This window comes from Echeneis naucrates, chromosome 16, assembly GCF_900963305.1.
Source record: "Echeneis naucrates chromosome 16, fEcheNa1.1, whole genome shotgun sequence".
Lineage (NCBI taxonomy): Eukaryota > Metazoa > Chordata > Actinopteri > Carangiformes > Echeneidae > Echeneis > Echeneis naucrates.
The window spans coordinates 11,912,142-11,924,363 of record NC_042526.1 but is presented as its reverse complement, the minus strand read 5'-3'; the positions used below and the strand labels follow the sequence as shown (position 1 = coordinate 11,924,363).

Sequence of the window (12,222 nt, the reverse complement as noted above, 5' to 3'; positions counted from 1 at the left end):
GCACAGAGCAGGAGCTGTAAACAGTTTAAGGAGATCACTGTGAGGCTGATATTGCTTCACCATCTGTGGCTTACTATACCTCGGCAGGAAGATGGCATTGTGAAGGAAGTTTTCGAATATCTTTAAAAAGACGCGCTCATCCTTCTCCCGATCCTTCTCCTCAGGCGTCTTCTGGCAAGCACAGCACAGGCCCTTGTCTGGCCCCGCCAGGTCTGACTTGGTTGGCTTGGTGTTCTCTTCCATGTCAGTGAGCCCTACTGCCGGGATCCGGATTGGGATTCTGATCTTCAGTTCTGTTTCAGGGAAAACCAAAAGTGTTCACTGACGGGCAGAGCCTTAGTTTTTTCCACAGTTATGTTTCAAAATTAAAAGATTGATTTAAACATTTTAACACTAATTCACTTTATCATAAGAGCAATCCCTTTTATGTCTATATCCAAGTAAGAAGCTACAGCTCACGCAATTATTTAACAAATACACATGAGAGCAGTTTTAATGCTCATCAAGAAATCAAATAAGCTTATAACCTAAAATCTAACTATTGATTTCATGACAGCAAGCAATGGGAAAGTAAAAGACAGTAAAAATAGTGCTTGTTTTGTAGAATAAGGGATGCAGACCTTTAGAGCAGTAGTTATGTTGGTAGAGCTCCCTGTCCTCAGGCTGTTGCTGCCAGCGGACCAGGTAGTAGGTCAGATTGCCATTGGGAAAGACCGGAGGTGACCACTTCACCAACAGCTTAGTCGAGGAGTTGGCAAATGCACGGGCATCTTTAGGCACGGATGGCACTGCAATGAGGTCAAAGCCAAGTTGTGTTATGCTAAAATGTATCAACCTGTAGTGAATGCAAAGTCTTAATCACTCTTAATTAATTGGGAACAATGGCCAGCCACAGAACTGATGTGAACAGATTCTCAGACTTACATGATGGGCGTGTGCGAATATAGATTATATCGCTCTTTGCACCGCTAATGTGTTTGTCCTCCACCTGCAGGGTGATGGCCTTCACAAAAATAGCATACTGGGTCCAGGGTTTGAGATGCGCAAGAGTGACTTTTGGGTCATCGTTTTTAGCCTGAGGCAAATCCACATCCACCATGTACCAGCTGTTTGAGCCGCAGCCATCCTGGCCGTCAAACTCTGTGATGTTCTGGAAAGGCCTGGCAAAGAAACGAAACGAGTCCAACGTTCACAAAAAATGTTAACGTTAATCTAGTAAAAAAAAGAAAAGTAAAACAGATTCCAGGTCACATTTGAGGATATACTCCAACTTTACAGCCAATTTCTGTATATCTTTCAGCCAGTTGCCTATTCTACATTACTCATGATAAAACTTTTAATGACTACATCTCTTCGAGGGAGACATTTTGTTTCACTTTGGTCCAGTTGGGAGAATTTTATCTCAAACAAGAAGCAGGTAAATTGTTTGGTTGCTTTACTTTTGTTAAATTCTTCTATCAGCCCCCCGAAATTGGAGAGACTCAAATTCAGGAAATTAATCCAAAAGCTTATAACATTAACATAAGAAAATGACTGGCAGTAAGTAGAGCACACAGCCAGCTAATTTTTAAATGTAAATGTAAATGTAACTGATTTTGAGTGGAGTCTTTTTTTACTTTGGAAACATTAGGTTCTTGATATCATATGTCCTACGCAGAAGATTTTAAGATATATAATCATTCTCAATGTCAAGTGAATTTTATAGTGTGACAGTGTTACAGAATATTGAGCTGTTACTCACGACTCCTTGTAGTAGACAATGAAGCTAATAAGGTCTCCATACTCTGGAGGCCGGTAGCGCTCCCAGGTCAGATTGATCGTATTGCTTGTTGTGCCATTATACTTAAACATCAAGGTATGGCTTTCACCTGTTTTGAAAGGACATCATGCTCAATGAGACATGCAGTGTATGCATTTCATGGTAGCTCCTTTAATGCTCAAGCACAGTAATAGGCAAAGGAATAAAAACAGGAACAGGTTTTTCTCAGGATCCTGCAAAAATGCAATGTTGAATGTGTAAATGCTCATGCAACTATACTCACAACTGGCTCTTTCGCCGTTGTTACGGAAATCACCCTGCTCTGGCTTCACAGTTATTCCTGTCTTCTCCCACATGGTGTGAATCTCAGACATGCAGAGTTTGGGGTTTAGACGGAAGAAAAGACGTCCAGCCCGAATAGTCAGGTTGTGCTGACTCCAATCCCACAGGTACTGCAAGTGCTGGTTGTTGATGGCCGAGAAAGAATACATGCTAATAAAAGAAGAAAAAGAGTAAGTTACAACCATCTCATTATCGTTTTTTTTTTAAAGATGTTGAAGTTGTTTTCTGAGTATGACTCATGGAACCTGAAGTTATGAAGAAATCATGTTCAAAAGGAGTTTTTTCTTGCCACGTGGTGGCAGCGTTAAACACTAACAGAAATACACATGACTGAACTCAGGTTTGTCCATCTCCCTGACAGTAAGGGTGGGTTTGTGAAGAGGACATGAAATAGAAACTGTGTCTAGCTAGCACTCTCTAGCTGTCCAAGTAACAGAGCAGAGCACCTCCACAGTTAAGGGAATGTCTGCCATCCTCAACAGCATTCCTCTGAGTGAAACTCAACCCTGGGAGAAACGACAACAAGAAGAGCAACGGGCTTTCCCATGACCCCTTTGGCCATTACCGAAAAACTTTCCCTCATATCTAAGAGTGCTGCTGATACCCCAGTAGAGACGTGGACCTGAGACTTCTCATGCAGATCAGCAGCCACACTGACTTATCTTGCCACGACCTCAGGAATCATTATTAGTTTCATCAATTCATGTTTATGCAACTCCAGTGATATGCTGAGGTAGCCTCCCTGCTTTGCCAGTGTCCTTCTCATTCCTTCAGTCCCTGCACACATTCACAGACCAAAAAGCTGCAGACAAACAGCGCAGCCGAGCCATACTTGTCGATGAGTTCCTGCCCATTGATGTAACGCAGGCTCTTGAGAAAGGACAGCGAGCCAAGTGCGTGGGAGTGTCGAATCTTCACATAGCCCGTCACTGTCTGGATCAATCCCATGAAGCTCTCCAGCTCAGACGCTATGTTATCTGGGGACAAGAGATAATCACACACAAACACACACGCACATAAAAATGCATTGCAGCTTATAAGGCAAAACAGCACATAACAGCACATTTAAAAACCCACAGGGACCCCTACTGCTACTGCTGCTGATGCAAATTTCCCAACAAGCACTAAATTGTATAAGCTTTATCATATGTGGAGATTAGCTTGAGAGCCACCTTGTCGACAGAGCAAATATACGGCATTATTGTTTAATGTGAAGATCACAGGAAGCAGATGTAATGTTGATTCTGCAGCTCTCATGTGCATCCTAGCAGTTTAGACTGCCAGACTCTTGTACTTTATCTGCCTCAGGCATCATAATATTTACAAGGCAGTTGAGTGTGGACAATGTAGTACTGAAATCAGTATAGAATCATTATGGCGTTAGAGTGGCAGATTGTAGCCGAGTTAAATATTTGACTTTATTGGAATAACAGCTTCAAAGCAGAGAACCACTAGTGTGTTTAATCTGCTTAGTTGTGTCTGATGTAGTTTAGTCCTCTAGAATTCCTTGGAGCAGACTACTGGGATTTGCTAAACTCGTTTACTCTTTAAAATATTCTCTACATGCGGTGTGAAAAGCCCCGTGCTTCACTCACTTCCACGGCGAATGTTGATGTCCAGATTGCCCATGATGACAGTGCAGTCCTTCAGGGACTGAGCAGCATCCACAGAGTCGATGACAGGTGATGTACAGACTTTATCACACAGGCCATTGCAGTCACTGCATAACATGCTGTCAGAGGCAGACGTATAGGGAAGAGGCAGGAGAGAAACATTGGAAAAAAATAAGTAATAAATAAAATCTCATGCAAGCTTTCCTACCTCACCCTGAAATCATCTTCTCCCCAAGCTCCCAAACATTCCAAAGGATTCAGGCAAATAAATTCACTATGTGATATGGAGAATATAATCTTTTAAGGGGCCCTCATCTGAACTCTGCTGTGTGAGAAGGAGACTCACTGTATTGACCTTTGAGACCTGCAGCAATGGAATGGCCAACAAATCTACAGCAGCAAAAAGCCTGAATGGAGTGTTTGGGAATTGATGCGACAAAACAGGGAGGAAGGCTGCCTACAAAGTTTTCGTTTTTGTTGTAAGTTAATCTTGAGCAAAGCAAAGTTGACATTTGGCCTCTATTTAAACCATTTGAGTATTAATCTCTATCAGTTCACTCTTTCTATATTCGAGTTATTATCATTCCAACATGTTCTTAAGCTGTAGCACTTCTAACTCTGTGGCCTACTTAAAGAAAAGCAACGTGTGAGAGGCTGGGCCAGGTGAAGTTCACACCATCGATACTCCATGAAAATTAAGTAATTATGCGCAAGTAAATGGCAAACATAAGCAACTTTAGCACCTGAGTACTGAAGAAAAACTACCTATTCACAAATAAATTAGCCAGGAGATAAACAAAACTATTTGTTTATCTCCCCCTTTCTCATGTATCATGTTATTATCCACTATAAAAATAAATTACAGCATATTAAAGTTAGCTTAGCCTTGAAAAGTTTTTAGACTTAATATGAAATAATTCATTCTAAGGAGCTCATCTTTATAGTTTCTACACACTGCGTGATCTGGACTAGTATTTCCAAATCAGACCCAAACTAGAAGTGAAGGGTACATCTTTACCGATTAGTCTCGTTGCGTGTGAAGCCAGAGGGGCAGTCGGGCATACATTCACCCGCATGGATGACGAAGTGAGTGTCACTGGGCAAGTGTACTTGAGAGCAAAGCTCCATGGTGATGCAGCGCCAGCCCTCAAACTTGTAGGTGCCCGGGGGACAGTCGGGAACACAGCGGTCCTCGTGGAAATAGTGGAGGCAGGCGAAGCAGGCCATGTCATTGTTGGGTTCAGTGCAGCTGCCCAGGCACTGGCTGTGGCAGCACTCCCCCTTGTCTGTGCACGCAAGTTTGCAGTGATCTGGACATACTGGAGAAGACAGAGAAAGATCGGGAAGAGGTCAGCTTTAGGAGCCCCGTCTGCACTGCTGAGCTATTATAACAGCCCGCTAACAAAGTTAAAGTCAATATGGATAAAAGTTATTATTAAGTTATTTTTGCGTGCACACAGTGGCTACACTCCCTGGCCATTTTATTAGATACATGAATACAATCTTACACAATCCACAACACTGTCACATATATTTTCAATATGAAACTCCTAATGTTTATCTTTTGGGAAAACCTTCTAGAAGATGTTCATTCAGCTCTGTTTATTATTGAAATTTTAGTCAGTAATGGTGATGCACTGGGCTGAATTACACTGACATTTGTTTCTAATATTCTTCCTCCCCCTGTGTTTGTAAATATGATGAGGAAAAGCATCTCCAACACAATGCATTCCAGTTTAAGACAATTCTATGACTTCATTGATAAACATCTAGTTGAACTAATACCTCCTTGACAGTGCTGCTCAAAACTGGACACTACCTTTGCAAGCACAGGAAACAGAGACAGACCTGATTAAATGCTCTCACACTGATATTTACCTTTTTGTGTGTGTTTTTCAACCAAAGCTAACAACAGCTTATATCCAGATCCATAAAAAAATTGAAGAGTTAATGTTTACAGTTCATATAAAAAGACAACCTATATATTCTTTAATAACATCAGTAGTTTGGTAAAATGGAACAGAAGGAACAGAAGATAATTGCACCTCTAACAAAACTCACTGCCACTATCAGTTCATCTTCCAAGAGAGAATTGCTGAACATCTTTACAGGCTGAGGGAGAAATCATCAGAGAAATGAGTGTGTGGCGTGTCTCAAATTAAGCTTGAGCACATGCTAAAGGCTCCTCGTTCTTTATAGGATGAGGAACCAATGATGCCAAACAATGTGTTATCAATAAAACAGTTCACTTTCCCATTGCTTGGGCCAGAGATATGACAAATTATCTAATCCTGAAAGACCTCCAAATGCCTACGACTGTATCAGCATTATCTCTCCAAATCCAAAGTTTGATACTGATAGACAAAAGGCACATTCAGGCAGTGGGACAGATCAGATCTTGCTTATAGCTTTACAAACTCGCCGCTCTTACACTTTAGTCTACAAACCACATGGAAGTGACAAATGAGAGGTTTTTTTTTTCTTTTGTAGCATACTGATAGAGAAGCACTTGGGAAAAAGCAGAGAATTCCTACTGCTAAATAACCTTGAAATACTTCAGGCAAAGGTGTCCTAGTTTTAGATGATTCCACTCCACAGAAAATCCACTCGGAGTCTGTGTGGAGCTGGATGAATGATCGTAAAATGTCTGGTAACAAGCAGTTTTCTGCTAATAATTGTTTGAGGGGTCTCTGTCTGGATAAAGAGCTGCTCTGGGAAAGACTGAGTCAAGAGTTCATGTTTCTTCAGGGGAAATGTCGAACATAATAAATCCGTCATCATTATTGACAAAAAAAAAGTCTTTTCTGCATATTATTTCTGCATATATGTGTGCATGGAGGAAAGACGTGCCCCCCCACGTCCCTGTGTTGTTTATATATGGAAGCTTTAAGTGTTTACTATTTATTTTTGTTTTCTTTGTTATTGCTGCAAGACAAATTTCCCCACAGGGGCAATAAAGCTGAACTGAACTGAAATAAGAGGCACAGCACTCCTGGTTCCCTAGCAACCGCCTCCTGGTGCAAAGCCAGAGCTGGAAGGAAATGTGCACACAGTAACAGACACACAAAGCCAGAAAAACGTACACTAAAAACACTAATTTCACCACTTCCATGTGTGCCTTTATAATTTGAATGACTGTGATACTCCACATGTGACTTCCATGTCAGCAGTGTCATAATTCAAGATATCTGCATCACTCACACACACACACACACACACACACACAGTTAGAAAAGAAAGGAATACACATGCTGAAGAATGAGCTTGTGATGTGTGCACATGCATGTCGGTATGTGAGTATTTGTATGTGCCAGAGAGAAAGAGGAAAGGAGCTCTGCTTGTTTATTTGCTTTTAAATTAAAAGCGGGTGTCGGCGCATCGCTGGTTCACAAGAAAATGAAGCCGGCTGCTGAGCTAATCTCCTAATGAATATTTCATGTTGCTTTACAAAACATCTGTGTAGGTTAAGAGTGTGACGGTGCACTACAGAAATGCTGCAGAGGAAACACACATACACCCACAATGCTGTGCCAAACTCCAGTTGCAGTCCTGACATTTTCTCAAATACTTGTCATTCTTTCTCACATTCAGTCACATCCAACAGTACAGAGGAGGTGAAATGGTTGTGTTAGGAAAATAACCTTGATTTTGTAACAAAAGAAAAAAACAAAACTCCTTTGTCTATTTCCCCCAAAACTAAAATATTAGCAGAGCCAATAGAATATTTTTTGCTGAATACACAACAGTACCTCAGGAATTTCCAATATTTGTCTCCTGATAAGACAGACCTTGAAGTTACCCTGCAATTACTGAGAGTATCACGATGACAGCAGAAGTAAGCAGGATATTTAGCTGCATGGCCTTGCCTGCGCTATCAATAGCTTCACACTATGTATATGTTCTGCCACACCAGGATTTGACTGGTGCTGCAGTACTTCATGAATAACCATATCTAACTATTCTGGATTTTCTCCAAAACAAACAGCAAAGATCTTTTTTTTTTTTTTTTTTTTTTTTTTTTTTTTAATACAAAGACAAATTTGAACACAACCAGGTTCTCACATAACAGCTATGATTTGATTGGAAATATGATGCTGATATTAGTGCGTTTAAAGCAGGAAAAGAAGTAAAGAAGTGTTGCACATTTGCGCTGAGAGCAAAAAAAAAAAAGGGGGGGGGGTGAGCAAAAGAGGCATCAGCCATGCTTCATTTCCTTGGAATCCTACCAAAAGGGGGCAGCCAAGGCAAACTCTAATGAGCCTTATTGAAGGAGGTCCCTTCCTTCCGCATCATTTTAACAGATTCTTCAATGAAGAGAAATTCCAAACATGCATACCTTCCTCCAGAAGAAAGTGCAGGGAGGGGTTGTTGCTCACTCGAATCCATATAAGTCGACCCGGTTTCACTGTGTGACCAAACAACCCGCGGTATCAAGGATACAATCCTCTATTTATAGATGCCCCTAATGCAGCCCTATTTCAAACGCCGCTGCTCTCTACAGATAGCTATGCAGGGCATTGTGGGTTTCCACTACTTCAAAGGAAAGGGACTACCTAACAAGGGGCTCCTCTTCAGATAAGTCGTCATCATCCTTGTAGCCCCCTGAGTGGGTATTTGAAATGAGCAGGAATAAAAGAGCATCAGCAGACTGGCATCTGACCCCACGCAAGGTAATACATTATTACGTCAACCAATTACTGAAGGCATGAAGAAACATTATATATGTTAGTCAAATAATTTCTCCCCCATTCCACAGAGATACACATATAGATTCACTGGGGACTCTATGTGTCGGCCCTGCAATAGATTGGCGACCTGTCCAGGGTGACCCCGCCCAACTGTCCAGTACACCCAAGATCCTGAAAGATAAGGGGTTGAAAATGAAAGAATGTGTCAAACTGCTCTGGGTTAGGGAGTTGGGGGGGATCCTCCCTTCTTCCCTCCTGCTCCTTACTGAAGCAAACATAGTCAGGTCAGACACCACAGCCAACCACCTGCCTGCCCCTGCTGTTCACCAGAGCACTGCGACACGAGGAATGGCAGCGTCTGTTCCATCGACAGTAAACGAGAAAACAGTCACCACCAAGGAGTCCCATTCTGAGCGGCCGGTGCATCCCAACAACCGCCGTTACATATAGGAATGGGGAGAGGAGGCATCACTGACAGGCTGAGACACACTGTTTGCTTTTTGTTCTAAAGGTATCCTCCAGGCGCTGGACTATGTGAAGTATCTGCAGAATGTTCCAGGCCGCAGAGGATTCAAGGGGGGGAATGTTAATCCCTTGTTCCGCTGCAACAACAAAATAACAACTTTAGGAATTGCTATGGAAACCTGAGAGGAGGCAGCTATTTTAGCTACAGACATGAACATGGAAGAGAATGGGAGATTAGAAAACTTACATATGAAAGATGGGAAAAAAAAGAAAATATCTATATAAAACAATATAATGTTCCAATTCTGGAGCAAAAGAGAGGCTTCAGCTAAGCAAAAGAGGAGGCAAGCATCAAATGTATTCCTCCATCAAGCTGTTTTCTTGACGTGCATTTGGGGTTGGGGGGGTCAGAGTCATGTGACCCATAGCCCTTCAACAATGCCCTTTTCACCACAGTCCGTATGGACAAAAAAAACAGCTTTTATCTGATAACAACATAGCTAGATTTCAACACTGCTTGGAAATGGGTGTGCGTGTGTGTGTCTGTGTGTTGAAGGATGACAATGAGGACTTCTCACACTTTGGGTTCCGAAAAACAAATTAATTACCTTATTAGAAAAAAAAAAAAAAAAAATGTCGGCACATGAGAGGAAGAAAATTGCAATGCAGCAATGCTCCTCATCTGAATGCGAGTCATGCAGCATTTGCTCAAGAGCACGCTGTGTAAGTAGACTACTACACTGTTTACACTGAGAAGCTGGTGACACGTTTACTGCCGGCAGGTCACTGCCACCTCTAAAGGTGAAGCACTGTGTGGAAACATGAAAAAATGTGGTAAATTGATATAATTTTTCAAAACCAATCGCAGCTCTGAGCCATGGTGAAGAATAAAAAGGATCCAATGGAAAGATGAAACATTTCATTCTTCATAACATATCAAAGCACACTGTGTTTTCCCTGCGTCATTGACGATAGGCAGGAAGCGTGACAGACAGTTGGGAAATCATTCATTATTCACAGTGGGGCTCATGGGGGAGGGACAGAGGGAAGGAGGGTGATGGGGAAGAGAGGGGTGGGGGTTAAACTGGGAGCAATCTGCTGGGCCAATAGCAGGCGGGCAGGGGAGGTTCCACGCCTAATGACTGACATGTTATTGAGTCTGGAGCAGAGATGGTAAACAAGTCCTCTCTTGAGCGGGCGTCGGAGGAGTATGGGAGCGGGGGTGGGAGTGGGGGTTTGTAACCATAGTGATTCAGCATGACTTTTCCACATTTTCAGAGGAACCATAAGTTGGGAAAAACTTGAACAGATTACTCAACAACAAGGATCAGCAACATTACTCCTCTAAATAGAGCTGACTCTTAACTGGAACATCATCTGATAACAAAACATGACCACTATACAGGAGTTAAGATTTTTTATTTTATTTTGTTTTTTGGTCTTTTTAGGATCTAGCACAGAGTAAGGCTACTTGGCTGACAGAGATTTAAACCTTTAAACTTTGCAGAGGAAAAAAAGAATGTAACCCCGACATACATTGGTGTGACTGCTTCATTTTGAAGTTTATTACAGAAGCTCAGCTATAACTGTGAATTGCAGCACTTCTTTGCCCCACAGTGTAAACAGGGCCGTAGCCTCACTCGGACCTGATTCAATTTATCTCTACATCACATCCATTTACTGACAGATTCACTGCTGCACACTACAGCAATCCAAGGCACTGTGGGGATACAAAGCCAGAACCGGTGAGCTCAGGTTACCATAGTGGAGAGCAGTAGCAGACAGTGAGGTAGCTGTTCAGGAGTACAGTAGGAGAAGCCAGGCCTATCATGGACTTCTGCAGCCTGGATCCCAGCTCCCCCCCAACACACACACACACGTTACAGTTCCCTCAGCTCCATCAGGCCACATCCTCATCCGGCAACCCGATCCTCCATGGGAGCCCCCAGTGGATCACTCCAGACACTTGTTTAAACCACATCAGCCCAGACGGCCAGAGAGAGGATGCTTCCTCCACTCACAGCCAAAAGGCAAACCGCATCTGAGATTCCACCTCTGCCTTACAGCTTCAGTGACAGAGTCTTAAGTCCCAGGATGGGCTGATCTCGTTTAAAAAGGTGCTTTTCACCTTTGCAGACAGTGTGTCTGGCTTAGTGCGTTTGGCAAGATCAACTGCTCTGCTGATCAGAGTTTTTTTGTTTTAGAGGGGAAACACTGCACAGAGTCATGATGTGATTTTCTCATGCAGACAGCTGGCTCCGGAGAGCTTGGCTAAATCTCTGTTCAGCCCCATGCACAAAGGTGTGTGAGAGCCTCTTCCTCCCCATCCCACTCTTTCACTCCCATGCCCACTAATGACCAGCGATGTGTTTTTCACACAACTATGTGCTGGTCTGTGTGTTCAGGCATGCGTGGCATTTCCCCTCACTCACATTCAGTCACAACAACACACACACACACACACACACACAGACCCCTTCCTTCTACCCTCAGGCCTCGGCCCATTCTGCAGCAGCTGCTGTTGCTGTGGCTGTTTTTGTGTTGTTGTTGATTACACTCTAACAGGATACAGGTATACATCACCATCACATATGAAAACGCTTTGGCTTTTATTATCCTCAGAGGAGGTTCCGGATGTGCTGAAAACTATTAAAAACATGTTTAACCTTAGAAAAGTTCAGTAAAGAGAAATATTTCACTAATATAAAGGTGCATATAATGACCTACTTCTTAACAAGTAAATGTATAGTATAATAATAATATATAGGCTATAATGTGCACAACATAATAAATGATGGGATCAATATTAACCATGTTATTGAATATCATATTACATCACTCCTACTAATCCAACCCAGAGGCAATTCATGTCACTTAAAAGGATTGGTTGATTACTTGATTAAATAACTGAAAATAATCAAATATAGAGGGACGCACATAAACATTCATAAGTAATTACAAATAAACACAATCCAGTCCCAATAAGAAAGAGCTATTTGACAAAAAATCCAGAACTGCAGACAAAATCCATAACAGAGGTTGGACCCACACTGAACTTCTAAATCCCTGTAGGCTCGACTTCTAGTAAGCCAGAATTCCCAGAGTCCTAATGGATCCCTGGACAGAGGCACCACTGGAGTCATATTTGTTTTATGAAGACAGGCCTCTGTGGCGGGCTTCCTCATTAAATCAGGCAACTCTCCAGTTTACTCTGAAGACTCACTCATAGTGGATGTCATGACTTGGAGGGGTTGGGAAACAAAAACAGGCCTACTGAGCTATCATACAAATTTATGGGATGGCTCCACTTTGAAAGGCACATCTAAATCAAACATTATTACAGAGATGTGCTCTG

At 42.3% G+C, this 12,222-nt stretch overlaps 1 protein-coding gene across 2 annotated transcripts in view; it reads right to left on the bottom strand.

The window, feature by feature from the left end:
- Positions 1-12,222, bottom strand: part of igf1ra (insulin-like growth factor 1a receptor) — a 75,584-nt gene that overhangs the window by 17,117 nt on the left and 46,245 nt on the right. For both annotated transcript variants that reach the window (XM_029522755.1, XM_029522754.1), the window contains exons 3-10: positions 4,733-5,033; positions 3,697-3,833; positions 2,934-3,078; positions 2,043-2,251; positions 1,742-1,868; positions 925-1,160; positions 621-788; positions 80-293 (exon numbers count right to left, since the gene is read on the bottom strand). In XM_029522755.1, coding sequence (XP_029378615.1) covers positions 80-293; positions 621-788; positions 925-1,160; positions 1,742-1,868; positions 2,043-2,251; positions 2,934-3,078; positions 3,697-3,833; positions 4,733-5,033 — 1,537 coding nt within the window. The remainder of the gene's footprint in view (positions 1-79; positions 294-620; positions 789-924; positions 1,161-1,741; positions 1,869-2,042; positions 2,252-2,933; positions 3,079-3,696; positions 3,834-4,732; positions 5,034-12,222) is intronic.